Here is a 24957-nt window from a genome sequence, read left to right as displayed (position 1 = left end):
CTGGCTTCAGCCTTGCTCAGCTCCAGCTGTTGCAGCCATCTGGGAGTGAACCAGTGGATGGAGGATCTCTCTGTTCATCACCCACCAACCACCACCAGCAACCCCGCCTCTCAAATAAATATTTTTCTAATGCATGACTATATGAATGGAAGTATCTTCCACTGTCGCCAGTTAACAAGATTATGGAAAACTTCCCCTCCCCTTTCCTTGAACGTTTTCATCTGCTTGAAAGGCAGAGCTACAGAGAGCAAGCAAGCAAGCGAGCCCTTCCATCCGCTGGGTCACTTGCCAAATGTCTGCAGCAGCCAGGGCCGAGCCAGGCTGAGGCCAGGAGCCCAGAACACCACAGCTTCACCCGCTGCACCACAGCGCCGACCCGGAGCGCCCTTCTGGAAGCCCCCAGAGCAGCCCCTGCGAGTTTCAGCTTCTTTCCCCTTTGAGGTGTGCTGCCGAGGCTTGCTCTCTCACCGACACAACGCCTGCCTCAGGCCACCCCACGCCGCTGCTGTCGGCCTGTGGCTGAGCACGCATAGGCCACTTCTGCACCTCGCCTCCTGCGGCCGAGCTGACCCACGCCCCACCCGCACGTTCCCAGGCACAAGGCGGCACCATTCATACAACAGACACCGCAGCAGGACCGTCCTGTTTTCTGGCCCAAGAGACTTTGGGGGCATGTGTCTAACGGTTCTAGCAGTCAGAACTGGGCTCGGAGGGACAGGAACAATGGAGTATCTTCCTCTGTTATGAAGTCCAGGCAGGTGCTCCACAGGGTGGACGTACCCTGCTCTCTGTCCCTTGTGGCCTCAGTCTCCCCACCCACACTGGTGTCACACACACTCCAGGCAGCAGGACAGAGAAAGGGACTGCCACACAGCCTTTTCGCATGTGTTGTTATCAGAACTTTGTCATCGGGGCCGGCGCTGTGGTGTAGCATGTAAAGCCGCCACCTGCAGCGCTGGCATCCCATATGGGCACCGGTTGGAGTCCCAGCTGCTCCACTTCCAATCCAGCTCTCTGCTATAGCCTGGGAAAGCAGAAGAAGATGGCCCAAGTCCTTGGGCCCCTGCACCCATATGGGAGACCTGGAAGAAGCTCCTGGCTCCTGACTTTGGATCAGCTCAGCTACAGCTATAATCCAAAAGCTGTACCTATGAAATTTATATTTATTAAATAAAAGCTTTCTTATTTTTTTTTGACAGGCAGAGTTAGTGAGAGAAAGAGAGAGAGAGAGACAGAGAGAAAGATCTTCCTTCCGTTGGTTCACCCCCAAATGGCCGCCATGGCCGGCGCGCTGTGCCGATCTGAAGCCAGGAGCCAGGTGTTTCCTCCTGGCCTCCCACGCGGGTGCAGGGCCCAAGCACTTGGGCCATCCTCCACTGCCTTCCCGGGCCACAGTAGAGAGCTGGACTGGAAGAGGAGCAACCGGGACAGAACCGGCGCCCCAACTGGGACTAGAACCCAGGGTGCTGGCACCACAGGTGGAGGATTAGCCAAGTGAGCCACGGCACCAGCTGAAGATTCATTTTTAACTATCTTTATATACAGAAGAACAACTCCATACTAAGTAAACATTTCAACAGTTTACACCCAGACACACAAAGTATGAAGTACTGTTTGAAGATTGATTTTACCATTAATTCTCATAGTACAACACATTCAGGACAGAGGTCCTACATGGGGAGTAAGTGCACAGTGACTCCTGTTGTTGATTTAACAATTGACACTCTTATTTATGTCGCCAGTGATCACCCGAGGCTCTTGTCATGAGCTGCCAAGGCTATAGAAGCCTTTTGAGTCCACAAACTCCGACATTATTTAGCAGGCCATAATCAAAGTGGAAGTTCTCTCCTCCCTTCAGAGAAAGGTACCTCCTTCTTTGATGGCCCCTTCTTTCTGCTGGTTCACTCTCCAAATGACTGTAACAGCTAGAGCTGGGCCAATCTGAAGCTAGGAGCCTCTTCCAGGCCTCCCACGCAGGTTCAGGGGCCCAAGCACTTGGGCCATCTTCTACTGCCTTCCTAGGCCATTAGCAGAGAGCTGGATCAGAAGAGGAGCAGCCGGGACTCTAACCAGCGACCATGTGGGATGCCAGCACCGCAGGCAGAGGCTTAACCTACTATGCCACAGCACCAGCCCCCAAATCTTATTTTTTGCTTTCTCTTTACGACAGTAATAAACAGACCTATTTCCCCTCCCCCATCCTTTTGATCGCCAGTTTGATCGTCAATTTTACATCCTAAATCTCTCCAATAGGCCTCTCCCCTGCCACCCTGCTGGCCCAACTCAGCTCCACTGCTGAGCTGCGGCCACTGCCCCCTCCCCGTCCCAAACCCAGGCGCTTGTCTGTTCATCAGTTCCCCCTTGGCCCCCAGAGTTAACTTTAAAAACACACATCTGTCACTCCCCCAACCCCTCCTGTCTTCCGTCTGCTCCTAAGACAAAAAGCGAGCTCTGGAACCAGTGCTCACCACTAAGGACCTCAGCAGCCTCCTGCTCACACCCTCCTCCCTCTGCCTCTTGCTCCTCCTGCGACATCTACTGCTACCACGCTCTCTCCCACCACAGGGCCTTGACACAGTCTGCTCCCAGTCTGAAAGGGTCTCTCCACCCCACCACGCCCAGCCCTCCTTGCCTAGTTAAAGTTCTGTCCCTTTCTCCTTGTCATGGATGTGTTTTCATGACTAAAATTCTGTTTACTCAACTACAGTCTAAGCCCCATGAGACCAAGGCTGGCTTCGCCCCCACTGTTCCCCTCCAGCACAGGATTAGGCTCAACACATAAAAACACAGAGATGCTGGCCGGCGCCATGGCTTGCGGCGCCGGCACACCGGGTTCTAGTCCCGGTTGGGGCGCCGGATTCTGTCCCAGTTGCCCCTCTTCCAGGCCAGCTCTCTGCTATGGCCCGGGAGTGCAGTGGAGGATGGCCCACGTGCTTGGGCCCTGCACCCACATGGGAGACCAGGAGAAGCACCTGGCTCCTGGCTTCGGATCAGCGAGATGCACCGGCCACAGCGGCCATTGGAGGGTGAACCAATGGCAAAAAGGAAGACCTTTCTCTCTGTCTCTCTCTCACTATCCACTCTTCCTGTCAAAACACACACACACACACACACAGAGGTGCTAAATCTACACCACCCGCAATCTCACGTTCCTCTGTAACCACTGCTTTCAGATTCTGGTAACTTTTCTAAAACTGCATGGTAACATTAATATTTACATTTTGTCAGTAATAATGATTTGGGAATTGAGATCAATTCCAAAATCCCTGAACTATAACTCTTGCCATAGCATTTTCCCCATTAAAAAAATTTTTTTGAAAGGAAGAGTTAGAGAGAGAGAGGGAGAGGCAGAGAGAGATCCTCAATCTGCTGGTTCACTCCCCAAATGGCCACAACCACCAGGGCTGGACCAGGCTGAAGTCAGGAGCCTGGAGCTCCATCCGGGTCTCCCACATGGTGCAGGAGCCCAAGGCCTTGGGCCATCCTCTGCTGCTTTCTCAGGTGCATTAGCAGGGAGCTGGATCAGAAGTGGAGCAGCCAGGACTCAAACCAGTGCTCATATGGGACACTGGTGCTGCAGACGGTGGCCTGACCTGACACTGGCCTCACCCTTCCCCTATTTAATAACAACTTGAGGGGCAGTGTGTCGGAGCTGCAGGTTAAGCTACCACTGGCTCAAGTCCCGGCTGTTCCACTTCCCGTCCAGCTCCCTGCTAAGGTGCCTGGGAGGGCAGGGGAAGATGGCCCAAGTGCTTGGTACCTGCTACCCATGGATGGAGCTCCTGGCTCCTGGCTTCCACCATCTTAGACCTGGCTGTTGCAGCCACTGGGGAGTGAACCAGCAGATGGAAGATCTATCGCTCTTTCTCTAAAAAAAAATTAAAACCACCTAATGCAACAGGTTATAGCCGACCAAAGACACAGTCCTCTGAGAAAGAGGAAAATTCGCTTTCTCTGGGTCCTTCCCATCAATGATAAAACAATCTCTCCACGATGAATGAAACTCTAGGAGTGGCCACGCGGAAGCCAGGCCCCAGCGCCCAGGTATGGCCCGAACCTTCCGCTTGTCCTTTGATTGGGATTCTTTGGGTTCATCGGGCACAGTGTCAGTACTGGCTCCTCAGACCCGCCTCCGCTTGCTCTGCAATTGGCCAAAAAGCCCTGGGTTAAGCGGCGCTGCTCACTGGAGTCTTCAGCCGTACAGAGAAAACGGGGCTCAGGGGCGCCTCACTGCCCCGGGCGGTCAGGGATGGGGGTGCTGTGCCCGGGGAAAACATGAAGGTCCCGCCCATCTGGGTCAGCCGGGAGCCCCCAACCCTCCGCCCGCCCGGTCCGGCGGCGGCCCCGGGGCTGCAGAGGCCACCAGGGGCCCCGGGCGGCCCCAGAGCCCTCAGCCCAGTCCCGGCGGCCGCCAGGGGCTCCGGGGCCTGCAGGCCGCTCCACCTGCGGGGCCAGACCGCGCCGCCGCCCACGTGGGCACTCAACTGCAACACAGCCCCGCACCGGGCCTCCCAGTCCCACGGCGGCGCCACGGCGGCCTCGCCCGGAGTCACAGCGGCCTCGTCCAGGGTCATGGCGGCCTCCCCAGTCCTACAGCGCCACGGCGGCCACCCTCACCACCAGCCCGGGGTCACGGCAGCCTTGTAGCCGGGTTCCCGCCAGCCCAGGGTCACGGCGGCCTCGTCCAGGGCCATGGCGGCCTCCCCAGTCCCACAGCGCCACGGCGGCCTCCCTCACCACCAGCCCAGGGTCACGGCGGCCTCACCCGGGGTCACGGCGGCCTTGTCCAGGGTCACAGCGGCCTCGCCCGGGGTCACGGCGGCCTTGTAGCCGGGTTCCCACCAGCCCGGGGTCATGGTGGCCTCACCCGGGGTCACGGCGGCCTCGTCCAGGGTCATGGCGGCCTCCCAGTCCTACAGCGCCACGGCGGCCACCCTCACCACCAGCCCGGGGTCACGGCGGCCTTGTAGCCGGGTTCCCGCCAGCCCAGGGTCACGGCGGCCTCGTCCAGGGCCACGGCGGCCTCCCCAGTCCCACAGCGCCCCGGCGGCCTCCCTCACCACCAGCCCAGGGTCACGGCGGCCTCACCCGGGGTCACGGCGGCCTTGTCCAGGGTCACAGCGGCCTCGCCCGGGGTCACGGCGGCCTTGTAGCCGGGTTCCCACCAGCCCGGGGTCATGGTGGCCTCACCCGGGGTCACGGCGGCCTCGTCCAGGGTCATGGCGGCCTCCCAGTCCCACAGCGCCACGGCGGCCGCCCTCACCACCAGCCCGGGGTCACGGCGGCCTTGTAGCCGGGTTCCCGCCAGCCCGGGGTCACGGCGGCCTTGCCCAGGGTCACGGCGGCCTTGTAGCCGGGTTCCCGCCAGCCCGGGGTCATGGCGGCCTCACCCGGGGTCACGGCGGCCTCGTCCAGGGTCACGGCGGCCTCCCCAGTCCCACAGCGCCTTGGCGGCCTCCCTCGCCGCCAGCCCGGCGTCCTGGCGGCCTTGTAGCCGGGTTCCCGCCGGCGGCCTCCCCCAGGCCCCGGCTCCGGCCACGTCACGGCGGCCTCGTGTCCGCGGTGTCCCCAGCGGCCCAGCCGGGCTCTTCCCGCACCCTGGGGCCGCCCCGGCTCCCCCGCGCACGCGCACTCCCGCACCTCCAGGGCCGCCGTGAAAACCGCCGGCAAACGTTGGTGACGCCGCGCTGTGCCCGCGACGCCCCGGACCCCGTGAACGGCGGGAACCAGGTAGGGCGGCCGCTGCCTCCCCGATGGCTGTCCCCGGCGGGCTGGGGGCCTGGCCCGCCGTCCCCTCTCCCCGCCGCAGGCTGGGCCTGGGCGTGGCGGCCGCCGCCCGCAGCGTTCAGTCCCCCACGCGCAGCGGGCGCACTGGGAGACGCACAGGATCACTTGGAACCTTGCCACGCCTTAGCTGGAAACCGCTGTGTTAGGGACCGACAGAGGAGGGACAAGGAGGGGCCTGGAAACGCTCAGCTCTCCTGCAGGCACGCCCCGACACACATGACATGCACACACACGCACACGCATATGCACACGCCCACACATGCACACACATGCCCACACATGCACACACGCCCACGCACGCGCACACACATGCACACGCACACGCCCACGCACGCCGTCGCCCACGCCAGGGAGCCCTGAGCACAGCTCACTTTGTGCGGAGGCCAGGGACGGTGCCCGCACTACATCGTGGGTTCCCAGTGGCTGTTCAGAAGGTGAATGGGAGGAAGAAAGATGAATGGGAGTCCGCTGGATTTGCGCCACGGCCAATAAAACAGGGAGTTTGTCCCGTGAAAGATGGAAATCTGCGGCACTGATGGGACTTTGGATTTTGGCCGCTTGGCCTGCGTGCCCAGTGGTGGCTGAACACGTGCAGCACCCCCACACTGGGGTGGGGGGCAGGCAGTGGCCCGGCTGCCGGTCCACCAGACCCTCACTTTCCCTGCTCCTCCGACAAAGGGGTTGAGTGGTGGAGAATGCACAGGAAATAGCCCCCGGTTCCTTAGACAGGGAAGTAAAACTCCCCCCAAAAGTGCTATGTGGGCAAAAACGGACTCCCCACTGAGACGGTTGGCTGCAGGCTCCTGGCAGGGGCCAGGTCTCCCAAGCTTCTAGGAACCCATCCATCCCCTCCCCACCGTACCCAGTGCCGTGCAGGGTAGGGGACAGGTGACAACCATTGCCTCCATGTGTTCCTTACAGAAATCACCCTTCCAGTCACTCCCTATAGGGCTGCCTGGCGGGGGTCAGAGCCGGGAGGAAGTGCCACAGACGGTGCCCACCAGCAGGGCGCTGTGCCTGCAAGTCTCCGGGACTCCAAACCCCAGACACTGAATTTCAAAGCAGAAGTGAGAGGAAGACGAGCCCCCCACCCCCACCCCCGGTTCCGGAAAGGGTTATTCTGACTCGGGCTGGCCGTAAAAACGCTATTGGCTGCCGCTTGGCACGGCCAAAGTGCAGCCGGCATGTCTTTGCTCTCCCTCCAGCTCATGTGTCAGTCGGAGGTGGCGAGCAGCCCGGGGCTCTTGCAGAGCGAAGATGGAGCAGGAGGGCCAGGAGAAGAAGAAGGAAGGGGTGAGTGGGGCCCCGGTCTCCTTCGGAGAGGCCCTGGGGGCCCGCCGGAGGGGACCTGCCCCTGGAAGGCCAGGTAGCAGCAGGGGGGCAGCCAGAGGTGCGTGTGCTCTGGGCACCGTTCTACTGGGACTTCAGAGAGCAGCCAAAGCAGAGACCCAGAGGGTGGGTTTGTCCGGGGTGTGTGAGGCCGAGGATCCCAGAGCCAACCGCGTTGGTCCCGAAATCCTTACGAGTTGGATTACTCCGGTTTGGTTTCGGTTACATTTTAATGAACGTTCTCAGCAAAGCTGCGCGCAGAGCAGACAGACTCAGAGCTGTTGCTAGATTTGAATTGAGCCCAAAGGTGTTGCTGAGGGTCCCTGCCTTTTGAAGGGAGAAGGTTTTTAGATCACCCCCAGCCCCCGCCCCCATGTAACTGCCGCAGCCTTTAGAGTCCCTCGACGGAGGAGAAAGGGTGGTGATGGGCAAGAGCAGTACACATTTGTGCAGAATACTGTCCATCTATTCAGGCACGGAGGGGCTGGAAACGCCCTGTAGCTCGAAGAGGAGGCGCCTGGGAGTCACTCCTGCCCCGTCCTGTTCTAGCAGTGGGACTCAGGCAACCTGTGCCTCAGTGTTCCCCTCTGCAAAATGGGAATCATAGCTACACCAGCTCAGAGGGTGCTAGAACAATGGAGAGAGGCCACGCATGCCGAGAGTACGTGATACCCGGTGAACTCCCCGTAGATGTTTTGGTTTTCCCGCCTTGTCACTCTTGACTTTTGGCACGGGGTAACTCTTCGTTGTGGGGGTGATCTTGCGTGTGATGTGTTCTGCAGCGTCCTGGCTGTGCCCATGCCAGTAGCACCTTCCCCCAGGTGTGACAAATTCTCGTAGAAGGCAGGACCAGCCCTTGTCCCCAGCACAGTGCCTTCACTGGGGTCATCGCACTCGGTTTTCACAACTGAGAGAGTGTTACTCAAATCAAGTGCTGTCCGTTCTGGCTGATAGAAAAGGCACTGAGATCTTGGGGACTTGGATGTTGGGGGCCAGGGGAGGCCCTAGTCTGGTCTGTGCCGGAACTGCCCAGGTGTGGCTGCAGCAAGGAAGGAAAATGCCCCCCACCCCCCACCCCGGGAGCCACAGGCAGAGGGCAAGGGCTGATCCCAGCCGCCTGCCCCTCGAGGGCCTGGCTCAGGAGGCGTCCCGCAGGCCAGGCGCAGTCACGGCAGGGATGGGCTCCCCGTCCTGAGGGTGACCTGCTTTGGGGAAGAAAGCAGGGCACAGCACGCACCCACCGGGAGGCTCCAACCAGCAAGAGCGTGGTGTGTAAGAATCTGGGAGACCATCGAGTGAGGCCAAGGAGGAATCTGGGGCTGAGGAGAACTGGGGCCGGGGTGTGCATGGGGGCCAGGCGCTGCTGTGGGAGGTCCAGGTCTGTCCCCCGGTGGCCATGGCGTTGGCTGGCTTTGGTTGTTCTCATGCAAAGAGAAAAGACAGCTATCTGTCCGACGTGCACCAAGAACTCTCTGCCAGGAAACGTCTGTTGGCCTGAAAGAAAAAGATAACGTGGCTTACCAAAAATGTGCAGCAAAGCTGCTGGACCGTTGACGCCACAAGAATTGTTGAATTAAGTTCACGCACTCCCCTCCCCCCGGAATAAGTCTGCTTTGGAGAGTGAAGCGCTGTGTGCTGTGCGGTGCCTGCACCGCTCACTGGTTGCCGTGCCGGGCAGGGAGTTTCCTGGCTGAAGCCCTTGGGTCCTCGATGCTGCTCACGTGGATTAAGCCTGATTCACGCACTGGCTTCTGTGTCCCACTGCAGCCCGGGTGTCCTTGGGAGGTGGTGTGGGTGGGGCTTCCTTGCCGGCGTCGCTGGACCACACCCAAGATCCACGCTGGGAGTGGTTGCTTTACTGAAGTATTCTCCAGACATGAAGAAGAGGGACTGGGTGCAGGGGTGAAGCCGCTCCCGGGACGCCCGCATCCCACAGAGGAGTTCCCGGTTAGCGTCCCGGCCTCTCGGCTTCCCATCCAGCCTGTTGCTAATGAGCATCCTGGCAGGCAGCGGGTGAGGGCCCAGGTACCTGGGGCCCTGCCACCCACGGCGGGAGACCAGGATTGAGTTATGGCTCCCGGCCTTGACCTGGCCCAGTCCCGGCTGTTGTGGGCTTTCGGGGAGTGAACCAGTGGATGGAAGACTCTCTCTCTCTTCCCCTCCCTCCATCCTCTCTCTCTCTTCCTTTTTTTTCTCCCTCTCTTTCTCTCTCTCTCTGTTTCTCTGCCTTTCAAATAAACAAATTAATTAAAAAATAATAAACATTAAGAACAACAGCAGGAAACAGGGCCACTAAGAGCGTGGAGGCTGTGGTTCCCGGCTTCTCTGAGAACCATGACCCGGGATTTAGGTAGCCCCCTCGGCCTCTCAGCAGAGCCACTCCTGGCTGGGTCTCCAGGCTCCAGGGACCTCTTGTTTTAACAACCTGGTCAGAGACCTGGACGTCCTCTTTGGTCCCTTCCTCTCCCTCCCATGCTAATCCAGCCCAGGAGCAAACCCATACCCCCTCCTTCTTCCCCTCCTGGAAATGTCAGGGAGAAGAGAAGGAGGGGGAGGGAGAGGGGGAGGGGGAGGAGGAGGGAGAGGGGGGAGAAGGAAGGCAGAAAGCTCCCACCCTCTTTCTTATGGGTGCCTTTTAAAAGATAGACGCTGTTGAGATTATAACTCAGCACACCGTGAAATCTCAACCCATTTAAAGTATTTATTTCGTCCCCCTTACAAAAGGGGGCAATCTTGTTATTTGTGCAACATGGATGAGCCCGAGTGCAATGAGCCAGGGCTCCATCTCAATCCCACGTGGAACCTGAAGGAGTGGAGCTCACAGCCGCAGAAGGGAATGGTGGTTGCCAGGGCCTGAGGGCCGGTGCTGTCAGAGGGTGCGAAGTTCACTTATGCAGGATGAGTACGTTTTGGCCAGGGCTCAGCCCGGTGCCTGCGGCTGGGAGCACGCGTGGCAGACCCAGCTCCAAGGGTGGGTCTGACAAGTCCTGGACACACGCGTACGCACACAGGCAGCTGTGGGAGGTGATGGGGAGAGCAGTTTTGGTGAGCGGATGCCAGCACGCCCCTCTGTGTGCCTCCAGCACAGACACTGTTGTGCTGACTACGAGGTTATGGCTGGCCCAGAAGACACGTGGGAAGGAGAACGCATCCCAACTGCCCCCAGAATGCTGCCATCCTCCACTGCCCTCTCGGGTCACAGCAGAGAGCTGGACTGGAAGAGGAGCAACCGGGACAGAATCCGGCACCCTGACCAGGACTAGAACCTGAGATGCTGGCGCCACAGGCGGAGGATTAGCCCAGTGAGCCGCAGCACCGGCCTACTTTACTTATTTGAAAATCTAAGAGAGGAATCTCTCAGCCAATCATTCACTCTCCAAATGCCTGCAATGGCCAGGCCTGGGCCAGGAGCCAGGAACTCCATGTGAGTCTCTCACACGGGTACTTGAACCGTCACCTGCTGCCTCCCAGGCTGCATGTCGGCAGGAAGCTGGCTCAGCAGCAGAGGCGGGACTTGAACCAGGCACCCCAGGGTGGGATGTGGATGTCCCGGGCAGCGGCTGAACCCAGCACAGCACACACTCGCCCAGGCTCCCCACTTCTGTCCTGCACCCAGTGGCCTTAGTGATTTTCTGAAAAACCTTCTCTCCTCCCATTTCTGCTGCTGCGTTAGGTCTCAGGTTAATTTTGTAACACAGAAGTCATAGTTAACGATCACCACGTGATTACATGGTGTTTAGATGACTGTCTAACCGGGGGCCAGCAGTGTGGTGCAGCAAGTGAAGCTGATGACCACACAGCTAGGGCTGGGCCAAGCTGAAGCCAAGAGCCAGGAACTCCATCCTGGTCTCCCACATGGTGTCAGGGGCCCGGGTACTTGGACCCTGGATAAATCAGGGTGATTTATCCAGGAGGGTTAGCAGGGGGCTCGACCAGAAGTGGAGCAGCCAGGACTCCAACCAGTGCTCCAATATGGAATCCGACATCACAAGCGGCAGCTTAACCCACTGTACCACAACACCAACCCGACTTTTGTCCTTTTCTGAACAGCTTTATTGTAATGTCATTGAGATATAAAAATTCTGTTTGTGTTTGTGTGGCGCACACCTGATGGTTTCATAGACATACGCATTGTGGAATGATTGCCACAAACTGGCTGACACCCATCACCTCTGAACTGTGTATACCTGTCACCTCTGAACTGTGTATACCTGCACATGTGTGTACATGTGTGTGTATGTGTGAGTGTGTAGTGGGTGTCTATATGCAGTGTATGTGGAATGTGTGTGCACAGTGGGTGTGTGCAGTGTGTGTGTGGTGTGCGCACAGTGGTATGTGTGCAGGGTGTGTGTGCAGGGTGTGTGTGAGCAGTGTGTGTAGTGTGTGCACAGTGGGTATGTATGCAGTGGGGGTATGTGCAGTATGTGTATGTGCAGTGTGAGTGCACATGCATGTGTGTGAAGTGTGTATGTGCAAGGTGTGTGTGCACATGTGTGTGTGCAGTGTGTGTGTGTGCAGTGTGTGTGGTGTGTATGTGTGTGTGGTGTGTATGTGTGCCGTGTGTGCACAGTGGGTATATATGTGCAGTGGGGGTGCATGCAATGTGTGTGTATGTGCAGGGTGTGTGGTGTGTGTGCAGTGTGTGCACGTGCATGTGTGTGCAGTGTGGTGTGTCTGTGTGAGTGTGTGTGTGCATGTGCAGGGCACTTCTGCTCTTGGCCAGGGCTCCTTGCAGGCACTGCTCTGCAGGCCGCCATGCCCGGGCAGGAACACTGCTGTTTCTCCCTCTGCCCTGCCTCCTCCCTCACCTCTCTCCAGAGATCCTCTTTGTTTTTTTTTTTGTTTGTTTTTTTTTTGTTTGTTTGTTTGTTTGTTTTGACAGGCAGAGTGGACAGTGAGAGAGAGAGACAGAGAGAAAGGTCTTCCTTTGCCATTGGTTCACCCTCCAATGGCCTCCACGGCCGGTGCACCGCGCTGATCCGAAGGCAGGAGCCAGGTGCTTCTCCTGGTCTCCCATGCGGGTGCAGGGCCCAAGCACTTGGGCCATCCTCCACTGCACTCCCTGGCCACAGCAGAGAGCTGGCCTGGAAGAGGGGCAACCGGGACAGAATCCAGCGCCCCGACCGGGACTAGAACCTGGTGTGCCGGCGCCACAAGGCAGAGGATTAGCCTAGTGAGCCGCGGCGCCGGCCAGAGATCCTCTTTGGATTTAGGAGGTCGGTGCCCTAAAGAGCTCAGTGTGCCCAAGGGTGCCGGAAGGGGAGAGAGTGAACGTGTCCACGTGAGAGGGGCCACAGATGCGTAGATGCCTGCAGGTGCTTGTGTGGGAGGCCCCGAGAGCGGCATGCCAGGCCTGCAGCCCAGACACGGCCACCGTGACCATGGCCACCGAGAACACAGCCATGTGACCACGGCCACTGTGAGCCCTTGCAGGAGCTCTGAGTGAGTCACCACCCTCGCACGTGAGCGGGGAAACAGAGAGCTTAGGAATTGAGCTGGAGAGAGGCAGTGCCTGCCTGCAGCAGAACTGTGGATTCTTGCTCCACGTCTGTTTTCCTCCCCGTTTGCATCACTATGTGTGTGAACTCCCTCCTGTCGTTAAAGAGCATCCTATCTTCAGTGAGTGCTCCGTGTCTGCCACAGAACGGGCCCAAGACCCCCTGCCGTCTGTATTTGAATATCCGGTCCCTGGGTCTTCCTCCTACAGCGAAAGCCCAGGGCTGAGGGAAGTTCATCAGTGGCCCTGAATAACTAAACATTTTCAAATTTTTTTTTAATTTATTTGAAAGTCAGAGTTAGAGAGGGAGAGAGACAGAGAGAGGTCTTCCATCCACTGGTTCACTCCCCAGATGGCTTCAATGGCCAGGCTGGGCCAGGCCAAAGCCAGGAGCCAGGAACTCTATCTGGGTTTCCCACATGGGTGCAGGGGCCCAGGCACTTGGGCCATCTTCTGTTGCTTTCCCAGGCGCATTAGCAGGGAGCTGGATCAGAAGTGGAGTAGCTGGGACTTGAACTGACGCCCACATAGGATGCAGGCTGGCAGCTTTACCCACTATGCCACAACGCCGGCCCCAGCGTTTTCACATTTTTCCCTTGGATTTTTTTGTGGCAGTTTTTGTTTGAGACAGTGGTTAGGGGTTGGCAAATGCGAGCCCTGGGGAGGAGGGTCACAAAGCCAGCTGGACGCCCATGGAGCCGGAGCTTGCAGCAGCGTCAGGAGACATCTGGGGAGGGGGTGCTGCCGGCACCTGAGGAGCAGAGGCCAGGCCCGCTCCAAGCCCCCAGCCGTCCTCAGCACAGCCCCCACAATAAAGAAGGAGGGGGCCCCAGAGGTCCACAGCGCCGTGGGGAGAAAGCCCGTCCTAAGAAAGGACGATTGCAGGCCTGCAGGTGCTGTTACATCTTGCTGCGAGACTGGCAGTAAAGCAGGGCCCCCACCCCCACCCCAGGCGTCTGCATCCCTGACCTGGCCCCTCCCACGCCCTCCCACCCCCGTCTTCCTCCCTCTCACTCTCCTGCTCTCTTGCAGAGGCTGACCCTTGTACTCGCCTTGGCCACCCTGATAGCTGCCTTCGGGTCGTCCTTCCAGTATGGCTACAACGTGTCTGTTGTCAACTCCCCAGCTGAGGTGCGGTCCCTGTGGGTCCTGGATGCACAGGGCAGGGACCGGACCGACCGGGCACACAGTGGGTACACATCGCGGTTCCTCAGGCCACGGAGAAGGAAGCACCCTCGGGGCGCAGCACAGACCCATGGGGGTGAACCAGGCCCCCGGACCTCTGCCATCGGGAGCCTGGCCCCCTGGGCGTGTACAGCGTGCGAGGCCCCAGGACGGGGCTCGAGTCTTCTGTCGCCTGGCAAGGGGTCAGGAGTCTGGTGGGGCAGAGCCCATCAAGAGGGAAAGCCCCAGGGCAGCACCCCCAGCTCACTCGCTTCGTCCTGACTCCCGCTAGGGTGTCCCATGGGGGTGGGTGGGGAATAACGAAAACCAGCTCATTCCGGTGCTGTGTCCTCTGCTCCCCAGCTCATGAGGCAGTTCTACAACGACACCTACTACGACAGAACCGGGGAGCTCATCGACGAGTTCCCCCTGACCTTGCTGTGGTCCGTGACTGTGTCCATGTTTCCCTTCGGAGGCTTTGTTGGGTCCCTTCTGGTCGGCCCCTTGGTGAATAAATTTGGCAGGTAAGGGAAGAGAGAGAGAGAGAGAGAGAGAGAGAGAGCACCCACCCCCAGGTTCCCTCCCCAAATGTCCCCAATGGCCCTCAGCTGGGCCACACCAAAGCCAGTAGCCAGGGACTACATCCAGGTCTCCCATGTGGGGGGCAGGGGCCTGAGCACTTGACCTATCACTGCTGCCTCTTAGGGTGCCCGTTAGCAGGAAGCTGGAGTCAGGAGCCGGGGCTGGGGATTGGACCCAGGCACTCTGATGTCGGACGCCGTCATATTTTTTTTCCTTTAAGTTTTGTTTATTTATTTGAAAGACAGAGTTACAGAGAGGCAGAGAGAGAGAGAGAGAGAGAGAGAGAGAGAGAGAGGCCTTTCATCTGCTGGCTCACTCCCCAAATCGCCACAATGGTCCACAGCTGGGCAATCCAAAGCCAGGAGCCAGGAGCTTCTTCCCCATCTCCCACCCAGGTGCAGGGGCCCAAGGACTTGGCCCATCTTCCACTGCTCTCTCAGGTGCGTTAGCAGGGAGCTGGATTGGAAGTGGAACAGCCAGGACTTGAACTGCTGCCCATACGGTATGCCAGGCGGTGACTACCGCTATGCCACAGTGCCAGCCCCATCTTAACCACTGGGCTGACCACCTGAAACTCATAAGATGCCAGCAGACTTTTAAACGTAGGCCTAAGCCGAAATCCTGATCATGAGGCCAGGGCAGTGACCAGTTGGGTAATTTTCACTTCCTAAGAGGACTGAAGGGAGACGGCCAGACCTGGGTTCGTCAGGAGGGGCTCGGCGTTGGTGGCATCATGGTGAGGCCCCCTGCAGAGATGCTTGCTTGGTTTCTGCCAGGGTCGCAGGGCCCCGTCTCCCTGCAGGCTCATTCAGTCTCATTCAGTGTGAAAATTCGTTACAGGTTCGTGGTGGATTGCCTTTATCCGCCTAAAGAAGTTCTACTTAACAATTTGTTAAAGCCGTTTTTATAAAAGTCATAATGGTGTTAAGTTTCATGGATCTGTTTTCTGCTTCTGTTGAGACAATCCTATATATTTTCCTAGTATGATCTTTAAGATTCTGAAATGCCTGGAAAGATTTTTAAATATGCTATTGAATGCAGCCTGCTAATATTTCATTTAGGGTTTTTGGCTTCTCTGTTGATGTCAGTGAGGGCAGCCTCGTCCTTCCTTTTACCTTCCTGGCCCAGTTTGAGTTTCAAGATTACGCTAAAATAACAAACCAGCTCTGACTTCCGAAGCCAAAATATTTTATATTTTAACACGAGGCCCTCTCCCTCCATGCTCAACGCCCGTGCCCACTGCCGGGACAGTTCCCTCTGCTCCCCCCAAGACTGTTGCTGCCCCAGGCTCTGGCCCTGACCCGTGTCCGCCTCAGGTCCCGGAGACCTTAACATGTATCAGAAGAGTTCACTGCTGCCGCCGGAGGAGCCTGCATGTGGTTGACCCCAGGGACGTTTGTTGACTGAACGAGTGACTCCCGAAGCCAGGCTGACGCTGCTTTGTCCTTGCAGAAAAGGGGCCTTGCTGTTCAACAACGTGTTTTCCATCGTGCCTGCCATCCTCATGGGGTGCAGCGAAGTCGCCAGGTCGTTTGAGCTCATAATTGTCTCCAGACTCCTGGTGGGAATATGCGCAGGTAAGCCGGGCAGCACTCTCTCCAGCTCTGTTCTTGGGGGTCAGCGAGGGGAGGCAGAGCAAGCGCCCAGGGTCTGAACCAATCTGAGGTCTCGGAAGCACGGTCACGTCAGACGGACGCCCCGGCCCCAGCGTGGCTCTCCCGTGCGGGCAGCAGGCGGGTCTTCCCTGCGGTGTCTCCGGCACAGCAAGCTGCTCTTTCAAACACTGATGGGGCTGGTGCTGCGGCACAGCGGGTTCAAGTCCCAGCTGCTCCCCTTCCGATCCAGCTCCCTGCTCATGCACCTGGGAAAGCAGCAGAGGATGGCCCAAGTGCTTGGGCCCCTGCACCCACGTGGGAGACCCAGAAGAAGCTCCTGGCTCCTGGCTTCAGCCTGGCCCAGACCTCGTCATTGTGGCCATTTGGGGAGTGAACCAGAGAATGGAAGATTCATTCTCTCTCTCTCTCTCTCTCTCTCTCTTTCTCCTGCCCCCCATAACTCTGCCTTTAAAATAAATAAATAAATAAATCTTTTTGGAAAAAAAACATAAAAAAGAAAGACTGACATAATTTTCAGTTCTGCAGGTTCTTCCAATCTGTTCTAATAGCTCCTCCTCCTCCTCCTCCTCCTCACCTTCTTCCTCGCCTCTTCTTCCCCTCTTCTTCTTCCCCTCCTCTTCTTCCTCTCCCTGCATCTCCTCCACTGCCTTCTTCTTCATTTGATGGGCAGAGACACGAGACAGAAATCTCCGAACCACTGGTTCACTCCCCAGATGCCCACAGCAGTCAGGACAAGGCAAGCTGAAATCAGGGGCCTGGAACATGGGTGGCAGGGACCCAAGGACTGGAGCCATCATGGCTGCCTCCCAGGGTGTGTGTTAGCAGGAAGCCGGAGCAGAGAGCCAAGGTGGGACTCCACCATGGGACATGGGCATTGCCAAATGTTTACTTAACCCCTATGCCATACGTCTGCCCCCAGGCTAATTCTTTATCTCAGTCTTCTTTTTTAATATTTATTTTATTTGTTTGAAAGGTAGAATTACAGAGGCAGAGAGAGGGAGAGAGAGAGAAAGAGAGAGAGGTCTTCCATCTGCTAGTTCACTTCCCAAATGGCCCCTTCCAGATCTCCCAGCCAGGTGCAGGGGCCCGAGGACTTGAGCCAGCCTCCACTGCTTTCCCAGGCCGTCACAGGAAGCTGGATCAGAAATGGAGCAGCCGGAACTTGAACTGGCACCCATGGGAGTTGCTGGTGCCGCAGGCAGATGCTTAACCTACTATGCCACAGCGCTGGCCCGTGTCTCAGTTTTATAAACAACAAGTCAGGACCAGTTAGTGAGGGCTGACACCTGTTCAGTGAGCAGCACTGTGCCCTGTGTAGTAAGAACAGTATTGTCTCAGGAACCTTTTGTTTCCGTTCTTACCTGTGTGCATATGGGAGAAATGAGTTGCAATGTAAAATGTATTTGTATATTTTTAAAGTATGGATTATGGTATAAAATAAAAGCTTGGAAACAACGTTCTGTATGAATTCCCCCACCAGAGATGTGTTAGGGACACTGGGCCTTCAGCTTTTAGAGAGCAGCATAGAGCTGGCGGGGGCTGATGTTGTAGGGCAGCGGGTTGGGCTCCCGCTGGGGACACCCATGTCCCGCACCAGAGCGCCTGGGTTCAGGTCCCAGCTACCTCACTTCCTGCTGCTGCACATCCCAGGAGGCAGCGCCTGACGGCTCGAGTCCTGGGGTCCCTACTGCCCACCTGGGAGACCTGGATGGAGTTCCAGGCTCCTGACTTTGATCTGGCTTGCCCCGGCTGTTGTAGCCATTGGGGATGAACCAGGGGATGGAGGATCTGTGTGTGTGGTGTGTGTGTCCCTCTGCCTTTCAGATAAATTAAATAAATAAATACAGTTAAGGTAAAAAAGAAGCTGCTGGTTCTTAGAGAAATTTGCTGGGCCAGCATTGTGGTGCAGCAGGTTAAGCCCGCACTTCCCATATTTGGGCGCCAGTTCAAGTCTGCTCTGCTTTCAGTCCAGCTCCTGCTAGTCCTCCTGGGAAAGCAGTGGAAGACAGCCCAGTGCTTGGGCTCCTGCCACCCGCATGGGAGACCCGGGTGGAGCTCTAGGCTCCTGGATTCAGCCTGGCCCAATTCTTCTGGCCTTTTGGGGAATAAAGTAGTGGAGATGGAAGATTCTCTCTCTCTTTCTCTGTCTCTCTCTCTCCATCTCTCTCTCTCTGTCACTTTGCCTTTCAAATACATAAATAAATATTTTTTTATAAAAAGGACTTGCCATTACAAGATGGCCACTTCCACCTGTTGCGAAGTGCTGAGGCCCACGCTGGCACCTCCAGGGCCCCAGCTTCCGGAGGATTCCCCCTCCCTCCACGCCTCTGGGCCTGGGGGGTGTTGTCCCCACTGCGGTAAAGACTGCTGCTGCTCTCTGCTCTGGATCCCGGAAAGACCTGGCGCCAGTGAACTGTCCCGTCTCTGAAATACTGAGCAGAATTGCAAAGCAGAAAACTTCACCTTCTATTACCAAATGCCCTCCCGTTACCAGCAGCTCTAACCTGCGCTCACCCCCAAACCCTGTTCCCTCGGGGTCCCCCGTGTGGCCACGCCTCCCTCCCCACCACCTCTGTCTGAGGCTGGCCGCGATCCAGGACCAGGTGTGTGGCGCTCAGCCTCTGTGCTTTTAGGAGAGTCACATGGAGTAGCGCTCACCATGTGAAGACACTTGGGAGACCGTAGACCGAGCCCCACCTGTCCTGACTCAGTCCAGCAGGGCGGGGCTGTGACACGCTGAGTCCTCGGGCATCCCAGGAAGTGTGGACGTGCAGCCGTGCCACAGCGGGCAGCGAGGTCGCCAGCCGTCGGGGACAGATCTCGCTTGGGCATCAGCTCATTACGTCACCCACTGCTTGTCCACGGGAAAGCTGGCGGGCAGGGTCCTGGGCCTCTGAGCATTCAGCCTCCCCAAGGCGCAGGAGTGGAGCGAGTTCCAGGCCGCGGCGGGGCCTATGCGGGAGTTCCTCCGCTGGTTCTCTCTCCCCGGAGTTGGAAGGACGCAGAGTCCCCGGGGAGGACGACGGGCCCTGGACGACGCAGCTCGTCCCTGCCAGGTAACTCTTCCTGACCTTTCACCACCCCCCGCCAGGTGTGTCCTCCAACGTGGTCCCTATGTACCTGGGGGAGCTGGCCCCCAAGAACCTGCGGGGCGCCCTCGGGGTGGTGCCGCAGCTCTTCATCACCATCGGCATCCTCGTGGCCCAGCTCTTCGGCCTTCGGAGTATCCTCGCCAACAAAAAAGGTGCGTCCGGCTGCGGGGCCCCAGCCTCCCCCGGCTGCACCTGCTCCCCAGCCGCCGGCCCAGGGCGCAGACTTCTGCTGACCACTGGCCTTGTCCCTCGGAGGGGAGTGGCGAGGGAGATCCAGATTGATAGCAGTGTCTGGGTTGGGTCACTGGGAGATCGTCGGTCTGGGGGACAGGGCCACCCCCCGAGGCCAGGTGGCCGTGGTCTGTGTGGCAGCTGAGAGTTCTACACTTGCTGCCGACGGTGCAGGGGACTGACGTGGGATGCGGGTCTGGGAGCGAGCAGAAGATCCAGCCTGAGAGCAGTGGGCAGCGCGGAGGTTGAACTTGAACTTGACATTGGATGGGTTTGTGTTGGTGGTGAAGCAGGAGGCAGGCTGTGGTCAGGAGCGCTGTGGTTTATGGGATGGGGGCTGGTGCAGAGACTGAACGTGACCCAAGAAAGACGGCGTCTAAGCCCCGGTAGGCACAAGCTGGACACTCACAGCCTGAACTGGGATTCAAAGCCCGCCTGCCGTGTGGCTCCACCCTGCTGGGTTCACCTCTCATCTTTGTTCCCGACAACTGTGTGGTTTGGGACAAGGGACCTACACTCCGCCTGCCTCCATGTTTGCGTGTGTGAAATGGGGTTGATCCTGGCGCCCGCTTCACAGCCGTGCTGTGAGAAGAAAGAGGGTTCGTGAAGGCAGCTGGCCCAGGGCCCGGCGCGCGGGTGCCCACCGACACTGAGGCATTGACCCCCCAGAGGGGCCAGAACTGCCCACTTATTCACGTCATGGTTTTAGGGATCCTTTGCTTATGGGTGGGGGGGAGAGAGGGAAGGAGGGAGGGAGAGACAGAGAGAAAGAGAGAGACAGAGAGAGCAAGTGAGCTCTCCCATCTACTGATTCACTCCCAAAATGCCTGCAGCGGTTGGGGCTGGGCCACAGCTGAGGCCAGGAGCCAGGCTTTGCCCTTAGTCGGCAGGAACCCAGCCACTTGGGCCCTCGGCACTGCCTCTGGTGTCTGTATTAGTGGAAGCTGAAGCCAGGAGCCGGAGCCAGGTATCGGAGCTGCTGCTCTGATGTGAGACGCAGGCATCTTAGCCAGTGGTCTAAATGCCTGTCCCTATCACCATTCTTATTGTGAAACAATACGTGTGTTTCTCAATAAACAGAAATAAAAACAAAGGAAAAGTTCAAAAATGTAAACATTCATTTACTAAAAGAGAAACCAAACACTGGGGCCAGTGCTGTGGTGCCACTGCCCGTGACGCCAGCATCGCACATCACAGTGCCGGTTCCAGTCCCGGCTGCCGCACTTCCAATCCAGCTTCCTGCTAATGCACCTGGGACGACGGTGGGTGACAGCCCAAGTGCTTGGACCCTGCCACACACGTGGGAGACCCGGATGGAGTTCCTAGTTGCTGGCTTTGACCTGGCCCAGCTCTGGCTATTGGAGCCATTTGGGGGATGAACCTGCAGATGGAAGATCTCTCCCCCCCCCCCCCCACCATGTCACTTTTTCAAATAGAGAAATTACAGCCTTCGGGAGCCCATGTGTGCCCCCACCTGTCCTGCAGGGGCCACTCTGTAGACCCTCACCATCTTCCTTTCCCGGCCTTTGCCCCCAGTCTCACGCCCTTCGGCCATGGTGGGCTGCACCTGCCCATGAACATTGCAGAAGGGAGCCGCGCTGTGTGAACTGTGCCATCGGCCTCCCATCTGGGCGCCGTCCGTGGCGGGGTAGCTGCGTGTTCACCGCAGTACCAGTTCAGGTTTTCAGACCCCCAGCTTACGGGCCCACGTAAGGGGAATGTTCCGGACAGCTGCACGGTGCTGTTCCCACCACTGCAGTTCTGGGATGCTGGTGGCCCAGGCACGGGCTTCCGTGGCTGCGGAGGGCTGGCCCCGCTTTGGCAGCCCTGACAGCGCATGCACAAGCCACAATGCACACTGCCCACTCAGCCACGTGTGCTCTCATGGTGGGGGTGCAGTGGTCACGGCCCAGGGTGCGCTGAGAGTCTGCTAGGTGCTGGGGCAGAGCGTGGCCCCCAGCTGGGGGATGGGCCCGGCCCTCAGCTGCCCCCTGCTTGCAGGCTGGCCCATCCTCCTGGGGCTGACCGGGGTCCCGGCCGCCCTGCAGCTGCTGCTCCTGCCCTTCTTCCCCGAGAGCCCCAGGTACCTGCTGATCGGGAGGAAGAACCAAGAGGCCGCCAGGAAGGGTAACGTGGGCGTGTGGGGGTGGCAGCCCCGGGAGCCCCACCGCGGAGGCCCGGGCCGACGCTGCCGCTTGGCGTTCCCGCAGCCCTGCAGACGCTGCGCGGCTGGGACGAGGTGGACGAGGAGCTGGAGGAGATCCGGCGGGAAGACGAGGCGGAGCGGGCGGCCGGCCTGGTGTCCGTGCGGCGGCTGTGCGGCATGCGGGCACTGCGCTGGCAGCTCATCTCCGTCGTGGCCCTCATGGGTGGCCAGCAGCTGTCGGGAGTGAACGCGGTGCGGAACAGCGGGGAGCTGGGTGGAGGGCGGGGGCCCCGGGCCCCAGGCCCCTGTCACAGCCCTGTGGAGGGTGGGGTCCCCAGGCCCCTGTCACAGCCCTGTGGAGGGCGGGGTCCCGCAGGCCCCAGGCCCCTGTCACAGCCCTGTGCAGGGTGGGGTCCCCCCAGGTCCCTGTCACAGCCCTGTGGAGGGCGGGTCCCGCAGGCCCCAGGCCCCTGTCACAGCCCTGTGCAGGGTGGGGTCCCGCAGGCCCCAGGCCCTTATCACAGCCCTATGCAGGGTGGGGCCCCCAGGCCCCTGTCACAGCCCTGTGGAGGGCGGGGTCCCGCAGGCCCCAGGCCCCTGTCACAGCCCTGTGGAGGGCGGGGTCCCCCCAGGTCCCTGTCACAGCCCTGTGGAGAGCGGGGTCCCTCGGGCCCCAGGCCCTTGTCACAGCCCTGTGCAGGGCGGGGTCCCACAGGCCCCAGGCCCCTGTCACAGCCCTGTGGAGGGCGGGGTCCCCCCAGGTCCCTGTCACAGCCCTGTGGAGGGCGGGGTCCCCCCAGGTCCCTGTCACAGCCCTGTGGAGGGCGGGTCCCGCAGGCCCCTGTCACAGCCCTGTGCAGGGCGGGGTCCCGCAGGCCCCAGGCCCCTGTCACAGCCCTGTGGAGGGCGGGGTCCCCCCAGGTCCCTGTCACAGCCCTGTGGAGGGCGGGGTCCCCCCAGGTCCCTGTCACAGCCCTGTGGAGGGCGGGGTCCCGCGGGCCCCAGGCCCTTGTCACTGGCGGCCGTTGCCTTCCAGATCTACTACTATGCAGACCAGATCTACCTGAGTGCCGGCGTGAGGGACACGGACGTCCAGTATGTGACAGCCGGCACAGGGGCTGTCAATGTGCTGATGACCGTGTGCACCGTGAGTGTCCCCAGAGCCGGGCCTGGGGTGGCCACCAGGCCTCTGAGCTCCTGTGGGGCAGTCCATGGCCCCCAAAGATGGAAGCCCAGCCCCCCCAGAGCCTTGCTTGGATGAGGTTGTCCACCTCTCACCTGGGGCAGCCCAAGGCCACCGCTCAGCCGGAACCAAGTGTCCACGGCTGGGCGGCACCAGAGGGCGGCCCGGGCGGCCCGGGTGGAGCCTGGCCTCTGTCAGCAGGCTGCTCTCCTGCGGCTGGGGCTGTCCTGGTTTGGGTGGCGTGGCCCAGGGACACAGCCGGGCCTCCCCACGCAGCAGGTGCACAGCCCGTGTGGTCCTCCCAGGGGCTCTCCTGAGCGCCCCGCCCTCCCACCCTCACAGGTGTTCGTGGTGGAGTTCCTGGGCCGGAGGCTGCTGCTCCTCCTCGGCTTCTTCACCTGCTTCGCGGCCTGCTGCGTGCTCACAGCTGCGCTGGCCCTGCAGGTGAGGGGAACGCGCGCGGTGCTGGCCCTGCCTGCGCAGGAGCCGCGCGCCGTTCCCACCCTGCCTCCTCCCCAGTGGGACTTGACAAGCGACACAGGCACTGGCTGCTAGCAAACACCCGGGGACTGTGCAGCCCGGGGTGCCCACAGCCCCGCCGGCTCTGTTCTGAGGGTTCCTTCGGGTGCCTGCACTCACGGGGAGCTGGGGCTTCCTGGGCAGAGACCCAGAGCCGCCGTGGGGGCTGAAGGTGTCTCCACCTGTGCCCTCCCCCCAGGACACCGTCTCCTGGATGCCTTACATCAGCATCGTCTGCATCATTGTCTACGTCATAGGACACGCCATCGGGCCCAGTACGTACCCCCTACTGCTCCCGTGCTTCGTGGCTCCTCTCCTGCACCGCCGGCCCCGCAAGCCCAGGGCCCGAGCTCCTGCCAGGCACTGCCCTGACATGGTCTGCGCTCCCTGCACGCCGGCCCGGGCGATTGGCAGAGCGGCTGGCTGCCTCCAGGGCCGTCCCAGCTTGCTGTCTGCTGTGCGTCCTGGCGGTCCCCTGCTACCTCAGGGCCAGGGCGCCTGTGCGTAGGGGGTTCGAGGACCCTGTGTGGCCTGGCCTGCCTCAGGGAAGACGGCCCCCTCTCTCTCCCCAAGGCCCCATCCCGGCTCTGCTCATCACTGAGATCTTCCTGCAGTCCTCGCGGCCGGCCGCCTACATGGTTGGGGGCAGCGTGCACTGGCTCTCCAACTTCACCGTGGGCCTGGTCTTCCCGTTCATCCAGGTGAGTGAGACCGGGGCCCCAGGTCACGGAACCCCCAGTCCACCACCCCCGACACCATGGCAACGCGACCCCCCGCGGCCCGCCCCTCCCATGCGCCCACTGCCCCTCCCCGCAGGTGGGCCTCGGCGCTTACAGCTTCATCATCTTTGGGGTCATCTGCCTGCTCACCACCATCTACACCTTCCTGATTGTCCCCGAGACCAAGGGCAAGAGCTTCATAGAGATCAATCAGACGTTCATCAGGATGAACAAGGTGGCAGAAGTCTCGCCCGACAGAGAGGAGCTGAAGGACTTTCCTCCCGACGTCTCGGAGTAGCCTACCGGGAGAGGAGCCCGCTGCGCGCCGTGTGGACCTTCCCCTTGGCCTTCTCTCCTGACTTGTGGTTGTGAGGGGCAGCCCGGCAGTGGGCCGCCCTGGTGCGGACGCCGCCCAAAAGCCCTGCTGTCTCTCCCCAGGTGGCCGTGGCCAGCCCCCAGTTCACGGACAGCCGCTGCCCTGCTGGGTGAGGCGTCACGATGCCCCTGCTGTCGCAGCCTTTATGACAGACATAGTTCCCGTGCCGGCGACATGGAGGGAAGCACGTTTTGTCAGAGAAAGGAGCCCTCCCCTGCGCCCGCCGTGGCCCATGGGGGCCCCTGGTGTGCGCACGGAGCCACTCTGGCTCTTAGCTGGGCCTTCCCCAGAGCACCTGTCTTGGAAAGCGCGATGTCAGACATGATGACACAGGGAAGGCTGGGAACCTGTCCCGGGGAGATAGAAACTGAGTCCGAATGATCAATCCCAAATTAGCTTCTTAGCGGAAAATGGAATTACTTCTGTGTCGTCAATAGAACGAATCTGGCCGCTCGTCTCTACAATGTGCTGCTTTTTTTTGCAGAGTGTGGGGGGGTGCTCTCTGCTTGTTCAGGCAGCCCTGGCTGTCAGCTTCCAGCGGGCTCGGCCAGTTTGGTTCAGCCCCAAGTCCCCAGTGCCTGGAAAAGGGCCTGGCATGGACAAGGGCTCTCAAACGCCCACAACTCAAGGACAGACAGGGCAAAGGCAGAGCATAGGCGGCCGCAGCTGTGAGCTTAGACATCTGACCTTGGGTGTCTCTGCACATACTTGGATGT

General features: G+C 59.7%; 1 protein-coding gene across 1 annotated transcript; it reads left to right on the top strand.

Moving 5' to 3' along the window:
• Window positions 1-7002: 7002 nt before the first annotated feature.
• SLC2A5 (solute carrier family 2 member 5) lies at window positions 7003-24443 on the top strand. Its single transcript, XM_062193084.1, has 12 exons — window positions 7003-7080; window positions 13646-13744; window positions 14141-14301; window positions 15812-15936; window positions 19067-19219; window positions 21300-21425; window positions 21509-21696; window positions 22481-22591; window positions 22970-23071; window positions 23346-23421; window positions 23720-23847; window positions 23963-24443. The coding sequence occupies exons 1-12, from the start codon at window positions 7045-7047 to the stop codon at window positions 24161-24163; spliced, it is 1506 nt and encodes a 501-aa protein (XP_062049068.1). The 5' UTR covers window positions 7003-7044; the 3' UTR covers window positions 24164-24443.
• Window positions 24444-24957: the final 514 nt, after the last annotated feature.

The sequence above is a fragment of the Lepus europaeus genome, chromosome 5 (assembly GCF_033115175.1).
Source record: "Lepus europaeus isolate LE1 chromosome 5, mLepTim1.pri, whole genome shotgun sequence".
Lineage (NCBI taxonomy): Eukaryota > Metazoa > Chordata > Mammalia > Lagomorpha > Leporidae > Lepus > Lepus europaeus.
Note: the sequence above shows the minus strand (reverse complement) of the source record. Positions and strands in the feature narration are given on the sequence as shown.